The following is a 17,300-nucleotide window of genomic DNA, read 5'->3' as shown; positions in this document are numbered from 1 at the left end:
TGCAGTCTTTCCATCAGTCTGAAGAAGGGTCCTGATCCGAAAGGTCGCCTGTATGTTTTCCCTCCACAATAGCTGCCTAGCCCAGTTCTTCCATAATTTTGTGTTTTGCTCAAGATTTCAACATCTGCAGTTCCTTGTATCTCAACCAAATTTCTCACCTTGAACTTGAAGGCTGGCTGCTGTTTTTACATTTTCAGCCTGTGCAGAAATGTCACATGTATCCTGTATTATTAGGTTTTTGATGGTCAAACTGTGGTTTGTTCTTTCACATGATATTATGTACTTTTCATTTGGCTCAATTTTGATGCCATTCTTATACCAAGTAACTGTAGCATCTTTGTGAGAGACGCTACACTTAAAGTCAGCATCTTCTCCTTCCACAGCCACTATATTGCGAAGTTCACTTGCAAACTTAATAATCTTTGGAACTAGGGTAAAGAAAACAAAAATTAGCACACAGGATTAATTGCTTTTGCATTTTAGTCACTAACACACAATGGCAATGCACAATATTAGCAGATTTTATTGATAAAGTCTTCTTTTGATAAATTTACAATGTCTTCATTTGGATATAACAAAGCATTTATTTTACAGTCAGGTTTATAAATAAACAGAAAATTATGGAAGTACAATGCATCCTATTGAGGTATTCCAGCTTGTTCTATTTTTAAAATATCATTCGAACTTCAACATAATTTTACATACAGGGCATCCCTAGGCTACAAACACTCATACAAATGAACAAGCTTTTGGACACTGAGACTCACACTTCTGGAATTCAACCAAGACAAAACATGGTCAATAAAATGATACAAAGAGTTACCCTTGGTTGTTAATTTAGCAGTGGTAATATCGTCTTTTGATTCACAGAGATATTCTCCCTCATCCTCAACCGTTACTTTGGAAATGGTTAAACTTCGCCTCAGACCATCTGCCTGTATTTTTAATCTGAGGCTTGGGTTAATTTCTGCTCCATTTCGCCGCCACAAAACATCAGCCTTTGCTTGATTTAATTCACATGTAAATACAGCTGTGGTACTGCACAGCACACTTAAATTTTGTAGCTTCTTTGTGAACACGAAAGGTAACTCTGCAAGACAAATGTAATTCTAGTAAGTACCAAGTGTTTTCTCCGCAAAATGTATATAAATTGAAGTATCACATTACAATTAGTGAAAAATTGTGGGTTGGATAAGGATTATATGGAAAACCACTAGCATCTGCAGCATCTCAGCCTCACAACTATGACTACTAATTTAAAAGCAAAGTCAGATATAAGATAGATACCTCACCATCTAACTTCCTATGCTGCCTTTGAATTCACCATTCATAAAGGAAACACAAACATTATCAAGCAGAAGAACAAAAGAACAACGCCTCAGAAATCCTTTGCTTGTGTTTAAATCTCACCAGAATCTCATCCTTTCGACCCACCTCCAATCTTCAAACTCTGATCTCCAATTCTATCTTTTTCTGTATTCGTCTCACAATTGGTAAATACATTTTCCATCACCTTGGTTGAATCTCTAGATGTTTACCCTTAAACTTCAATTTTTGTTGCCTCCGTTGCTTCCTCTGTTTAGCATTGAATTTGTATCCTACTATCTTTTGGGACTTTCCTTCTGCATTAAGCATTATAGAAGTGCAAGTTATTATTTTAATGCAATGATAAAAACATGTGAATATAGGAACTGAGTTCAGATAGTTGTGTCATAGGGTTATGGACCTATACTTCATGAAAATGTGCCCAATTCATCCATGCCAACCAGGTTGCCCTTACAGAGCTAGTCTCAACTTGCCTGTGCCTGGTCCCTCTAAACCATTCTTCTCCATGTACCTGTCAGTGTCTGTTAAATGTCACGAATGTACCCTACAGGTAATATTACCACTATCCTCAGACTTCTTCCCACCCTGCTTCCTGTAAGGACACTATCCCCTACTCCCAATTCCTCCATCTATGCCGCATCTGCAGGATGAGGTGTTCCAAACCAGGGCATCGGAGATGTCTTCATTCTTTAGGGACGGGGGTTCCCCTCTTCGACTATAGATGACGCTCTCAGCAGGGTCTCCTCTATATCCCGTAGCTTCATTCTCAGTCCCCATCCCCCCACTCATAACAAGGACAGAGTTCCCCTTGTCCTCACCTTCCAACCTACCAGCCGTCACATACAACAAATAATCCTCCAACATATTCACCACCTCCAACGGGATCCCACCACTGGCCACATCTTCCTATCTCCTCCCCTTTCGGCTTTCTGCAGAGACCGCTCCCTCCGTAACTCCCTGGTCAATTCGTCCCTTCCCACCTAAACCTCCACCTACCCTGGTACTTTCCCTTGCAACTGCAGGAAATGCTACACTTGTCATTTTACCTTTTTCGGATCAGAGGACTATGACTGGTGGTGTACCTCCGGGGTCAATGAGGATCCCCTTGCTGTTATCAACTATTTCAATGATTTGAATGAGAATGTGGACGGCATGATTAGTAAGTTTACAGATGAGCCAAAACAGGTGGTATAATGGACTATGAAGATGGTTATCAAGAATTACAGTGGGATTTTGATCAGCTGGGTAAGTGGTGCAGTTTAATTCACATACGAGGTGTTGCATTTTGGAAAGTCAGACGGAGCAGGACTTTCAGGGTGAACCGTAGAGCCTTGTGGAGCAGAGGGATCTTGGAGTATAAGTACATAGTTCCTGAAAACGGCATTACAGATAGATAGGATTGCTGAAGACAGCTTTTGTTACATTGATCATCAGTCAGGGAATTGAGCATAGTTGGGACATTTTGTTACAGATGTGCGTAGTTGGTGTTGTCATGGTGAGTATGGTGATCAGTTTTTGTCAAAAATTGTCCCTCAAGTGATCCTTATTATAATTATTACACATTAGCATAGTTATTATAATTAGACATTTACATGACAACAATTTAGGATACAAAAACCTTGCAAATATCTAAAAACTAAAGTTATGGGTAGGAATTTATCTGAGGTACCGTTCCATGACTGCTACGATGTAGAATCACACCAAACCAATGGCAAAGACCCAATTTAGAAAAAGTAACAGATACATTCCTGTCAGAAAAGCCCTCCAAGAGATATCTATATTTTGAAAATACTTTCATAAAATATAAAATGAAAAGAGACAGTAAACTATCAACAATGAATACTAACCTTTAACCTTAACATGGAAAGTCAATTTCTCTCCAGCTATTTCACAGATATAATTGCCTGTGTCCTTCGACTCGGCATTCTGAATAATAAGTTTTCGAACTGTTCCTTCAGAAACAAGTTTAATTCTTGGGGTAAGAGTGACAACTTTTCCATTTATGGACCATTTGACTTCAGCTTTGCGTTGCGACACTTCACAACTGAGAACAGCATTCTCTGATGCTTGAACCATTATCTCCTTCTGAACTGATGCTTTATTGGTAAATGTTGGTTGCGGCTCTGCAAATCAAAACATTTTAAGAAGTAAAATCTATTAGATATATGAACATAACACTTTTTTGATGTTGTTAACCACCCCCTTGCCATGTTTTAAACTATCCTTAATCTCAGTAACAACATTTATAGGTTTGCTTTTAATTCCAACCTGAAATGTCACCTATCCAGAGATGCAGCATGACTCACTCAGTTACTCCAGCATTTTGTGTCTATCTTCAGTATAAACCAGCATCTGTGGTTCGTTCCTGCACCTTTTTCTATATTCTTTTCTGTGTAATTTATTTCTTCAATGTAATGAATCTTGTATGAAATAAGATGGCTTATAACCAAGTATTATTATTCTTCAAACATTATTATTTTCCCCTTAGAATACTCAAAAAATGTAACTTTCAGAAATAGGTAATCCTCCCATTTATATTCATTGCACTGAAGCAACAATTTGGAGTATTTGCATGTTACACTAGAATTCCACTTGTGTCCCCCCTTTCAGGTATGATTTCTATCTGCTAAGGTTCCATTGTGGACTAAAATGCGTTAATTACCAATGCAGAAAGCATACAATTTCTACCATAAATAGTCTGTTTCTTCATTTCACCCCTTGCCCAGCTCTGTACACCAAACATGCTTATTTCTTAACTTTATCACATTCTGATAAAAGGTCATCAGCTAGAACATTTAGCCTCTTTTCTCCGTTCACAGATGTTGCCCGACTCATTGGGAATTTCCGGCATTCTATGTTGTATCTTTCCCCACCACTTTGATATGGTATTCAAAACATCCAATAGTGGCAACAGTTTCTTTCTATTTATCCTATCTAAACATACAATATGATCTGATGTATCTCTATCAAATTCACATTTTGCTTTAAAGTGAATAACCCAGCACTATTATAACTGCATAGCACAAATTCCTTATCCTTGAAACTACTTCAATCGCTTCTACATTCTCCCTGGGAAGTTAACAACCTTCTAGGTGAAAATTCGGATGAAATACTTCAATTGTTGTCTAATCAGAATTTATAAGGGCTCATAAAAAATAAAGTTTTAGAAAAAGGCATGATACCAACTCAACTCAATCTACACACATTCTCACCTCCAGAAGCAGTGGCAGGATGTATCTATCTTGCCTCCTCCAATAACAACCCCGCCCCACACCCCCAATAACAACCCCTCTCCCCCAGACACAACCCCATATCAAAACAGCTGGCTCCAGATTAACATTGATCATTCCCAAATCTGCCCAACTATGAATCCTGACACTGTTTTTCCTTCCTAATTTCTGGACAAATTGCCAGATATAAGATGGGAAATATATCCCAAAATATCTAAACTATATGTTAACAAAATTTTCCTTTTATTTCATGTCGCATCGGTTTTTTTTTTAATAATCAAAGAAAAAAAACAGAAAGAAGCAAAAGTTTGATTCTACACATTAGAATTGTTAATAAACATGACAAAAGGTAAAGATCTTTTCAAACAGCAACGAACCTGTAACCTGAACATTAAAGCTCAGTTTCTCTCCCGCTGCTTCACATATGTATTCACCGCCATCTTTTGATTCAATGTTATGAATCACAAGCTTACGAATTTTACCATCAGATTCAAGTTTCATTTTTTTACTCTGGGTGAGCAGCCTTCCATCTTTCAACCATTTGACCTCAGTTTTGGACTGTGACATTTCACAGCTGAGAGTGACATTCTCTGACTGTTGGACCTTTATCTCCTTCTGAACTAGATCTTTATTTGCAAATCCTGTTTCTAATTCTGCAACCAACAAAAGTTAAATTTTTGACAGATTGATGGAAAAAAATGAGTAATCAGAGAACTCAAAATTAATAAATTTATAAAGACACAAAATGCTGGTGTAACTCAACGAGACAGGCAGTATTTCTGGAGAGAAGGAATGGATGATGTTTCGGGTTGTGACGCCTTCTGAAGACCGATGTCAGGGGAGTGGGTGGTACAGAGATAAAATGTAGTCAAAGACAGTAAGACTGGTGGGAGAACTGGGAAGGGAGAGGGGATGGAGAGAGAGGGAAAGCAAGAGCTATTTGAAGTTAGAGAAATCAATGTTTATACCGCTGGGGTGTGAGCTACCTAAGCAAAATATGAGGTGCGGTTCCTCCATTTTGCGCTGGGCCGCACTCTGACAATGGAGGAGGCCCAGGACAGAAAGGTTAGTTTGGGAATGGGAGGGGGAGTTAAAGTGCTGAGCAACCGGGAGATCAGGTAGGTTTAGGCGGACTGAGAGGAGGTGCTTAGTGAAACGATCGCCGAGCCTGCACTTAGTCACGCCGATATACAGGAGTCCACACCTGGAACATCGGATACAGTAGGTGAGGTTGGAGGAGGTGCAAGTGAAACCTCTGCCTCACCTGAAAAGACTGGCGAGGTCCTTGGACGGAGTCGAGGGGGGAGGTAACGGGACAGGTGTTGCATTTCCTGCGATTGCAGAGCAAAGTACCTGGGGAGGGGTTGTTTGGGTGGAAAGGGACGAGTTGACCAGAGAGTTGCGGAGGGAACGTTCTCTGTGGAAAGCAGAAAGGGGTTGAGATGGGAAGATGTGGCTAGTAGTGCGTTCCCGTTGGAGGTGGCAAAAATATTGGAGGATTATGTGCTGTATGTGATGGCAGATGGGGTGGAAGGTCAGGACAAGGAGGAATCTGTCCTTGTAATGAATGGGGGGGGGGGGGGGGGGGGAGAGAGCGGAGCTGTGGGATATCGAGGCTCTAGGTGTCAACTGCTCTACATCGGTGAGACCAAGCGCAGGCTTGGCAATTGCTTCGCCCAACACCTCCGCTCAGTTCGCATTAACCAACCTGATCTCCCGGTGGCTCAGCACTTCAACTCCCCCTCCCATTCCGAATCCGACCTTTCTGTCCTGGGCTCCTCCATGGCCAGAGTGAGTCCCACCGCAAATTGGGGAACAAGCACCTCATATTTCGCTTGGGCAATTTACACCCCATCGGTATGAACATTGACTTCTCCAATTTCAGGTAGTCCTTGCCTTCTCTTTCCCTCTTTTCCCCTCCCCTTCCCAACTCTCCCATAGCCTTCTGTCTCCACCTCTTCCTTTCTTTTCCCCCCCCCCACCCCACATCAGTCTGAAGAAGGGTCCGACCCGAAACGTCACCTATTCCTTCGCTCCATAGATGCTGCCTCACCCGCTGAGTTTCTCCAGCATTTTTGTCTACCTTCGATTTTTCCAGCATCTGCAGTTCTTTCTTAAACTTTTGACAAAAGATAAAGATCTTTTCAATCAAACAGCTACGAACCTGTAACCTGAACATTAAAGTTCAGTTTCTGTCCTGCTGCTTCGCATATGTATTCACCTCCATCTTTTGATTCAATGTTATGAATGACAAGCTTTCGAATTTTACCATCAGATTCCAGTTTCATTTTTTTACTCTGACTGAGCAGCATTCCATCTTTGAACCATTTGACCTCAGTTTTGGACTGTGACATTTCACAGCTGAGAGTCGCATTCTCCGACTGTCGGACCATTATCTTCTTCTGAACTAGATCCTTATTTGCAAATCCCGTTTCTATTTCTGAAACCAACAAAATTTCAATTTTAGACAGAATTATGGAAAAAAAAATAGTGATCAGTGACCTCAAAATTAATAAAGATTTATTGGGAGAACTAATCAGCATATTGCAAAGAAAAGAGAAACTACATCGTTGCCTATTCCTGAAACAAATATTAGCCCTTTCGCTTCCACGAAAAATCTAAATTGATTGAATGATGATTGAGAGCAAAAAAACGAGTAAACACAATAAACAGGGTGATAGCATAACAATGCTCTAACACTGAGAGGCAGTAAACACAGAATGAGACATGATTTGCTCCAACCATCAAGCTGACACGCTGTGATACAGCAAACTTGGTCCTTTGTTCCTGATAAGAACACATGCCTCTGATTTTGTCTGCTATTACTGAAAGCCATTATTAAGACGCCCATAATAAGGACGGTAGACTGTATACATTTGTTTCTTATTTATAATCAAAGAAAAAGTAAAATAAAAGTTAGAAGTTTGATTATACATATTAGAATTGTTAATGGACATGACAAACTGTAAAGATTTTTTCAATCAGCTACGAACCTGTAACCTGAACATTAAAGCTCAGTTCCTCTCCCGCTGCTTCACATAAATATTCACCTCCATCTTTTGATTCAATGTTATGAATGACAAGCTTACGAATTTTGCCATCTGATTCAAGTTTCATTTTTTTGCTCTGACTGAGCAGCCTTCCATCTTTGAACCATTTGACCTCAGTTTTGGACTGTGCCATTTCACAGCTGAGAGTGGCGTTCTCTGACTGTCGGACCTTTATCTCCTTCTGAACCAGATCTTTATTTGCAAATCCGGCTTCTATTTTTGCAACCAACAAAAGTTCAATTTTAAACAGATTAATGGAAAACATATAAAAAGTTCTCAGAAAACTCAAATTAATAAAGATATTGGGAGAACTAATCAGCCCCAATCAGACCTAATATTGGCAAAGAGTATGTTTTGAGTCAGACAGTGCCATTACTGTAAAAAAAAACGATCCTACCAATCAATCATAAAGAGATGTAATTTATCTGTGCATCTGGCTCCTTCTCTTTCTGATTATTCTAACTAAACACCCAATATGATTTGATATATCTCTATCGAATCTCCTTTTGCACCAAAGTGAATAACACAGCTTCTTCATTCTGTTTTTGTGGCAGAAATTCATTGTCCTACTCCAATGAATCTCTTCTGCATTTTCTCTGGGAATTTAACATTATTCCAGGTGAAAATGTAGGTGAAATACTTTAACTATTGTCTACTCAGCATTTCTAAAGGTTTATAAGTCTGTCATAAAGTTGTCCAAAAAGCCATGACATCAACCCATCATAACCTCCGGAAGCAGTGGCAAGATATATCTATCTTGTGATGTCACTTTCAAGGAACTATATAGCTGCACTCTGAGATCCCTCTGCTCCACACTCCCCAGAGCTCTGTCATTCACTGTGTAGGCCATGCACGTTATCATTTTCCCAAAAATGCAACATCTTGCACTTCTCTGTATTAAATCCATCAACCATTCCTTAGCCCATCTGCCCACATGATGAAGATCCGGCTGTAATTTCTGACAACCATCTTCACTATCTAAAATACCACCCACTTTAGTGCTATCTGTAAACTTGCTAATCATGCCATGATTGTTCTCATCCAAATCATTGATATGGATGGTAATCGGCAATGGGTCCACCACCAAATCCTGAGGCACACAGTGCCTCCATTCCAAAAAACAACCTTCCACCATCACTGTCAGATCCCTTCCATGTCTTAGCTAGGGAACCTGCAATTTCCCCTCCAGCATCCCAGTGTCCTCGGATATACCCGATCAAATCTGGGAGATTTGTCGACCTTCATACGCATTAGGACCTTCAGCACCTCCTCAACCATAATACTAAATGCCCTCAGGACACTTCCATTGACTGCCCCAAGCTCATGTCTTTCTCCATGGTAAAACTAGAGGAGAAATGCACATTGAGAACCATGCCCATCTCCTGGGGCTCTAAAGAGTTGACCGCTTTGATTCCTGAGGAGTCCCATTCTCTATCTGGTTACCCTGGTTTCTTTTATGTACTGATATATTCTGGGGATTATCCTAAATATTATCTTCCTGCAATCTTCTACCCCCTTTTTGCCCTCCTAATTTCCTTTTTTGCTGCTCCTCAGTTCCCGAAATTCCTCCATCGATACACTTGATCCCAGCTGAATATACCTGCCCCATGCCTTCTTCTTATTCTTAACCAAAGCCTCAATTTATTTTGTCATCCAGGCTTCCTTACATTCATCTGCCTTGGCCTTCACTCAGAAATTTCAGGAACACGCATGTTCTGGACTCGTCAGCACACTTTTAAGAACATCCCACTTTCCAGGCATTCCTTTTCCTTGAAACAATCTGCTCCAATCAACTTGAGCGAGTTCCTGTCTAATACCTTCAAAGTTGGCCTTGTTCCAATTTAGAATTTTAACTTGCCGTGCTTCAATCCATAACTATCTTAAACGTAATAGAACAGTGGTTGCTGGTCCCAAAAGGCTCATTCATGAACATTTCATCCACTTGCCCCTCACAATTATCTAAGATTGGATCAAGCTTTGCCCTCTCTCGTTTAGAGCTCTATACATGTTGAGGAAACTTTCCTGAACACATTTGACAAATTCTGCCCTATCTATACCTGTTGTACTATTACATTCCCAGTCAATATTAGGAAGGTTAAAATCCCCTACTATGACAATCCTATTAGTCCTGCTGATGCTTGCAATCTCCAAGCATAATTGCTCTTCTAAATCCTGCTGAATATTTGAAGGCCTGCAGTACACTCCCAACAAGGTGATCATGCCTTTCTTATTCCTCAGCTCTACCCATATAACCTCACTGGACATCAATGATGTCATGTCTGATCACTACCATAACATGTTCCTTAATCAATAAAGCAACACCCCTTCCTCTTTTACCCCAATCTCCATCTCTCGTGAACCATCTGTACCCTGGAACATTAAGCTGCCATTCCTGTCTCCCTCTTAACCAGATTTCTGTAATGGTTACAACATCCCAATCGCACATACCTATCCACGTCATGAAGCCATTGGCAATCACTGCAATGATCATTTAGAGCAAAAAATTGAGTAAACACAGTAAATAGACTGAGACAGGATTCGCTCCAACCACCTAGTGGTCACTGTGATACGATAAGCTTGGTCCTTTGTTCCTGATAAGAACAGACGCCTCTGATTTTTTCCGCTATTACCAAAATCCATTATAGAGGAGCCATAATAACGAGGGCCACCATAAGTTTTTTTCTTATTTTTTTTAAATAAAAGAAAAATTAAAACAAAGTAAGCAATAATTTGATTCTATACATTAAATTGTTAATGGAATTGACAAAAGGTAAAGATCTTTTCAAATAGCTACGAACCTGTAACCTGAACATTAAAGCTCAGTTTCTCTCCCGCTGCTTCACATATGTATTCACCTCCATCTTTTGATTCAATGTTATGGATGACAAACTTTCGAATTTTACCATCAGATTCTAGTTTCATTCTTTTACTCTGAGTGAGCAGTCTTCCATCTTTGAACCATTTGACCTCAGTTTTGGACTGTGACATTTCACAGCTGAGAGTGGCATTCTCTGACTGTCGGACCTTTATCTCCTTCTGAACTAGATCTTTATTTGCAAATCCTGTTTCTAATTCTGCAACCAACAAAAGTTCAATTTTTAGACAGATGGATGGAGAAAAAAAAAAGTGATCAGTGAACTCAAAATTAATAAAGATTTATTAGGAGAAGTAATCAGCATATTGCAAAAAAGAGAAACTGCATCCAGTTACCTATTCCTAAAACAAATAATGGCCTTTCGCTTCCATGAATAAAAGACTTTTAACATTGATTGAATGATAATTGAGAGCAAAAAAGTCACTAAACACAGTAAACAGGGTGATAACGTAATGCCCCTGTCCCACTTAGGAAACCTGAACTGAAACCTCTGGTGACCTTGCGCCCCACCCAAGGTTTTGGTCACTCGCCTGGAAAGCCTCGACCAAAGCGCGAGTTGCATCTACTGACCAAAGATCCTACAGGATCTTTGCTACCGACCGCACACGCACACACATACACAAACACATCGTGAAGGTGGGGGCCAGGGACAGCGGAGGAGCGCTGTCTGCGCGATGAAGAGGAAGGTAAACGGGTGCCACAGAGCACGGTAAGTCCTTTAGAGAGCACGCAGAGGGGGTGAGACAAGGGGAGAGAAGGGGAGAGAAGGGGGGGGGGGGAGAAGGAGTGGAGACAGTTTTAAGAAGTTTAATAAAGTTAACGGGCATTTTGCCTTCCGGCGGATCTTCTAGGTCCTGAAAACTCTAATGAGCCAATCAAAATGGCTGGTCAGCGAAGGAGATTGCCTTTGACTGCCTGTAAGTATATAGCGACCCCACTCTACTGGCTTCGACCAAACGGCAACCTATTTTTAGTCGAGGCTGGTTTTGATTTTGTTGAAATAATCTCAGGAACATAGTAGAAGTCTCGACTACGTGGAAACTACGTTCGACCATCAGGGAGAGCGACAATCAAAGCCTCCGGGAACCTTACGGAAACCTTGGGTGGGGCGCAAGGTCACCAGAGGTTTCCGTTCAGGTTTCCTAAGTGGGACATGGGCATTACAATGCTCGGACACTGAGAGGCAGTAAACCCAGAATGAGACAAGAATAACTCCAACCATCTAGCGATCACGCCGTAATACAACAAACTTGGTAATTTGTTCCTGATAAGAACAGGCGCTTCTGATTTTGTCTGAAATTACCGAAATCCATTATAAAGACACCCATAATAATGAGCGTAGACTGTATAATTTTTATTTATTTTTTTAATAATCAAATTAAAATGAAAAAGGAAGCAAAAGTTTGATTCTACACATTAGAATTGTTAATTGTTAAAGGCTATCTTTACCTTTAATAGACAAAAGGTAAAGATATTTTCAAACAGCTACGAACCTGTAACCTGAACTTTAAATCTCAGTTTCTCTCCTGCTGCTACACATATGTATTCACCTCCATCATTTGATTCAATGTTATGAATCGCAAGCTTTTGAATTTTACCATGAGATTCAAGTTTCATATTTTTACTCTGACTGAGCAGCATTCCATCTTTGAACCATTTGACCTCAGTTTTGGACTGTGACATTTCAAAGCTGAGTGTGGCATTCTCTGACTGTCGGACCTTTATCTCCTTCTGAACTAGATATTTATTTGCAAACCCTGCTTCTATTTCTGCAACCAACAAAAGTTCAAATTTAGGCAGATTGATGGGAAAGAAATGGTAATCAGTGAACTCAAAATTATTAAAGATTTATTGGGAGAACTAAACATTTTGGGAAAAAGAAAAGACAAACTACATTCAGTTACCTATTCCTAAAACAAATTTATGGCCCTTTTGCCTACACAAATAAAAGACCCAACATTCATTGCAAGCCCATGTTTAAACACCGGTTTGCTTTGAGTCAGCCATCAATATTACTGGAAAAATGATCCTACTTACCACCAATCATGAATAAAGTAATTTATCACTATGCATCTGGATGTTTCTCTTTCTGTTTAGCCTAACTAAACAAACAATATGATCTAATGCATCTCTCTCAAATCTCTCATTGCTCCAAAGTGAATAACGCAGCCTCACCATTCGAATTTCATGGCAGAAATCCTTTATCCTTGGAACTAGTTCAATGAATCTCTTCATCATGCTCTCTGGGAAGATATTGTCCTTCCAGGTGAAAATTAGAACGGCAGCATATATCTATCTTAGGTACACAAAACTGCTGGAGAAACTCAGCCGGTGCAGCAGCAGAATTCAATGTTCATGCCACCAGGATGCAGACTCCCCAAGCGGAATACGAGGTGCTGTTCCTCCAATTTCCGGTGTTGCTCACTGGCCGTGGAGGAGGCCCAGGACAGAGAGGTCGGATGCGGAAGTTCGGAAACCAAATTTCGTTTGAACCTCATGTGAGGTTCAAATGACAAATAAAAGGTATTGAATTGTATTGTATTGTATTGAATTGGAGGGGTAGTTGAAGTGCTGAGCCACCGGGAGGTCAGGTTAGTTAATGCGGACCAAGCTGAGGTGTTCGGCGAAACGATCGCCAAGCCTACGCTTGGTCTCACCGATATAGATCAGCTGACATCTAGAGCAGCGGATGCAATAGATGAGGTTGGAGGAGATGCAGGTGAACCTCTGTCGCACTTGGAATGACTGCTTGGGTCCTTGAATGGAGCCGAGGTGGGAGGTAAAGTGACAAGTATAGCATCTCATACGGTTGCAAGGGAAAGTGCCCGGGGAAGGGGTGGTGCGGGAGGGAAGGGAAGAATTGACAAGGGAGTTACGGAGGGAGCGGTCTTTGCGGAAGGCAGACAGGGGGGGAGATGGGAAGATGTGGCGAGTGGTGGGAATATCTTATCTTATATCTTATCTTCCTCTAAAACTACACCGCCCCGACACAACACGCCATATCACAACGGCTGACCTCTCGATTAACATGAACCATTCACAAATCTGCCAAACTACAGAATCCTGTCACTGCTTTCCTGTTCTAGTTTCTAGACAAACGGCCAGATTTAAGACATATAATAAATCCCAAAATGACTAAACTATATGTAACTGAATTTTCCTTTTATTTTTTGTTGCATAATATGTAAGTTTTTTTCTTATTATTTCAATTTTTTTTTAATTATAAAAGGAGGAATTTGAGTCTACACATTAGAATTGTTAATAAACATGACAAGAGGTAAAGATCTTTTCAGACAGCTACAAACCTGTAACTTGAACATTAAACCTCAGCTTCTCTCCTGCTGCTTCGCATATGTATTCACCTCCATCTTTTGATTCAATGTTATGAATGACAAGCTTACGAATTTTGCCATCTGATTCAAGTTTCATTTTTTTACTTTGACTGAGCAGCCTTCCATCTTTGAACCATTTGACCTCAGTTTTGGACTGTGCCATTTCACAGCTGAGAGTGGCATTCTCTGACTGTCGGACCTTTATCTCCTTCTGAACCAGATCTTTATTTGCAAATCCGGCTTCTATTTCTGCAACCAACAAAAGTTCAATTTTAAACAGATTAATGAAAAACATATAAAAAGTTATCAGAAAACTCAAATTAATAAAGATATTGGGAGAACTAATCAGTCCCAATCAGACCTAATATTGGCAAAGAGTATGTTTTGAGTCAGACAGTGCCATTACTGTAAAAAAACAAAAAACTATCCTACCAATCAATCATAAAGAGATGTAATTTATCTGTGCATCTGGCTCCTTCTCTTTCTGTTTATTCTATCTAAACGCCCAATATGATCTGATATATCTCTATCGAATCTCCTTTTGCACCAAAGTGAATAACACAGCTTCTTCATTCTATTTTTGTGGCAGAAATTCATTGTCCTACTCCAATGAATCTCTTCTGCATTTTCTCTGGGAATTTAACATTATTCCAGGTGACAATGTAGGTGAAATACTTTAACTATTGTCTACTCAGCATTTCTAAAGGTTTATAAGTCTGTCATAAAGATGTCCAAAAAGCCATGACATCAACGCATCATAACCTCCGGAAGCAGTGGCAAGATATATCTATCTTGTGATGTCACTTTCAAGGAACTATATAGCTGCACTCCGAGATCCCTCTGCTCCACACTCCCCAGAGCTCTGTCATTCACTGTGTAGGCCATGCACGTTATCATTTTCCCAAAAATGCAACATCTTGCACTTCTCTGTATTAAATCCATCAACCATTCCTTAGCCCATCTGCCCACATGATGAAGATCCGGCTGTAATTTCTGACAACCATCCTCACTATCTAAAATACCACCCACTTTAGTGCTATCTGTAAACTTGCTAATCATGCCTTGTTTGTTCTCATCCTAATCATTGATATGGATGGTAATCGGCAATGGGTCCACCACCAAATCCTGAGGCACACAGTGCGTCCATTCCAAAAAACAACCTTCCACCATCACCGTCAGATCCCTTCCATGTCTTAATCTACGCTAAAAATCTTCCATTCGGAAATCCGAAAATGTCCGAAATCCGACAAGTGTCTGGTCCCAAAGCTTTCGGATAAAAGGTTGTGCACCTGTAGTTTGATTCTATACATTAAATTGTTAATGGAATTGACAAGAGGTAAAGATCTTTTCAAATAGCTACGAACCTGTAACCTGAACATTAAAGCTCAGTTTCTCTCCCGCTGCTTCACATATGTATTCACCTCCATCTTTTGATTCAATGTTATGGATGACAAACTTTCGAATTTTACCATCAGATTCTAGTTTCATTCTTTTACTCTGAGTGAGCAGTCTTCCATCTTTGAACCATTTGACCTCAGTTTTGGACTGTGCCATTTCACAGCTGAGAGTGGCATTCTCTGACTGTCGGACCTTTATCTCCTTCTGAACCAGATCTTTATTTGCAAATCCGGCTTCTATTCCTGCAACCAACAAAAGTTCAATTTTAAACAGATTAATGGAAAACGTATAAAAAGTTATCAGAAAACTCAAATTAATAAAGATATTGGGAGAACTAATCAGTCCCAATCAGACCTAATATTGGCAAAGAGTATGTTTTGAGTCAGACAGTGCCATTACTGTAAAAAAACAAAAAACTATCCTACCAATCAATCATAAAGAGATGTAATTTATCTGTGCATCTGGCTCCTTCTCTTTCTGTTTATTCTATCTAAACGCCCAATATGATCTGATATATCTCTATCGAATCTCCTTTTGCACCAAAGTGAATAACACAGCTTCTTCATTCTATTTTTGTGGCAGAAATTCATTGTCCTACTCCAATGAATCTCTTCTGCATTTTCTCTGGGAATTTAACATTATTCCAGGTGACAATGTAGGTGAAATACTTTAACTATTGTCTACTCAGCATTTCTAAAGGTTTATAAGTCTGTCATAAAGATGTCCAAAAAGCCATGACATCAACGCATCATAACCTCTGGAAGCAGTGGCAAGATATATCTATCTTGTGATGTCACTTTCAAGGAACTATATAGCTGCACTCCGAGATCCCTCTGCTCCACACTCCCCAGAGCTCTGTCATTCACTGTGTAGGCCATGCACGTTATCATTTTCCCAAAAATGCAACATCTTGCACTTCTCTGTATTAAATCCATCAACCATTCCTTAGCCCATCTGCCCACATGATGAAGATCCGGCTGTAATTTCTGACATCCATCCTCACTATCTAAAATACCACCCACTTTAGTGCTATCTGTAAACTTGCTAATCATGCCTTGTTTGTTCTCATCCTAATCATTGATATGGATGGTAATCGGCAATGGGTCCACCACCAAATCCTGAGGCACACAGTGCGTCCATTCCAAAAAACAACCTTCCACCATCACTGTCAGATCCCTTCCATGTCTTAATCTACGCTAAAAATCTTCCATTCGGAAATCCGAAAATGTCCGAAATCCGACAAGTGTCTGGTCCCAAAGCTTTCGGATAAAAGGTTGTGCACCTGTAGTTTGATTCTATACATTAAATTGTTAATGGAATTGACAAGAGGTAAAGATCTTTTCAAATAGCTACGAACCTGTAACCTGAACATTAAAGCTCAGTTTCTCTCCCGCTGCTTCACATATGTATTCACCTCCATCTTTTGATTCAATGTTATGGATGACAAACTTTCGAATTTTACCATCAGATTCTAGTTTCATTCTTTTACTCTGAGTGAGCAGTCTTCCATCTTTGAACCATTTGACCTCAGTTTTGGACTGTGACATTTCACAGCTGAGAGTGGCATTCTCTGACTGTCGGACCTTTATCTCCTTCTGAACTAGATCTTTATTTGCAAATCCTGTTTCTAATTCTGCAACCAACAAAAGTTCAATTTTTAGACAGATGGATGGAGAAAAAAAAAGTGATCAGTGAACTCAAAATTAATAAAGGTTTATTAGGAGAACTAATCAGCATATTGCAAAAAGGAGAAACTGCATCCAGTTACCTATTCCTAAAACAAATAATGGCCTTTCGCTTCCATGAATAAAAGACTTTTAAACATTGATTGAATGATAATTGTGAGCAAAAAAGTCACTAAACACAGTAAACAGGGTGATAACGTAATGCCCCTGTCCCACTTAGGAAACCTGAACTGAAACCTCTGGTGACCTTGCGCCCCACCCAAGGTTTTGGTCACTCGCCTGGAAAGCCTCGACCAAAGCGCGAGTTGCATCTACTGACCAAAGATCCTACAGGATCTTTGCTACCGACCGCACACACACACATACACAAACACATCGTGAAGGTGGGGGCCAGGGACAGCGGA

The 17,300-nt window shown here is 40.1% G+C and overlaps 1 protein-coding gene across 1 annotated transcript in view; it reads right to left on the bottom strand.

Annotated features, from left to right (window-relative positions):
• The window catches only part of LOC129706003 (obscurin-like), a 395,075-nt gene that overhangs the window by 297,970 nt on the left and 79,805 nt on the right, over positions 1 to 17,300 (bottom strand). The window contains 11 exon segments of the mRNA XM_055649977.1: positions 159 to 428; positions 824 to 1,090; positions 3,174 to 3,449; positions 4,934 to 5,209; positions 6,721 to 6,996; positions 7,550 to 7,819; positions 10,405 to 10,680; positions 11,975 to 12,250; positions 13,787 to 14,062; positions 15,178 to 15,453; positions 16,569 to 16,844. Of these exon segments, the coding sequence (XP_055505952.1) occupies positions 159 to 428; positions 824 to 1,090; positions 3,174 to 3,449; positions 4,934 to 5,209; positions 6,721 to 6,996; positions 7,550 to 7,819; positions 10,405 to 10,680; positions 11,975 to 12,250; positions 13,787 to 14,062; positions 15,178 to 15,453; positions 16,569 to 16,844 (3,015 nt within the window).

Source organism: Leucoraja erinacea, chromosome 2 (assembly GCF_028641065.1).
Source record: "Leucoraja erinacea ecotype New England chromosome 2, Leri_hhj_1, whole genome shotgun sequence".
NCBI classification, from domain to species: domain Eukaryota; kingdom Metazoa; phylum Chordata; class Chondrichthyes; order Rajiformes; family Rajidae; genus Leucoraja; species Leucoraja erinaceus.
Note: the sequence above shows the minus strand (reverse complement) of the source record. Positions and strands in the feature narration are given on the sequence as shown.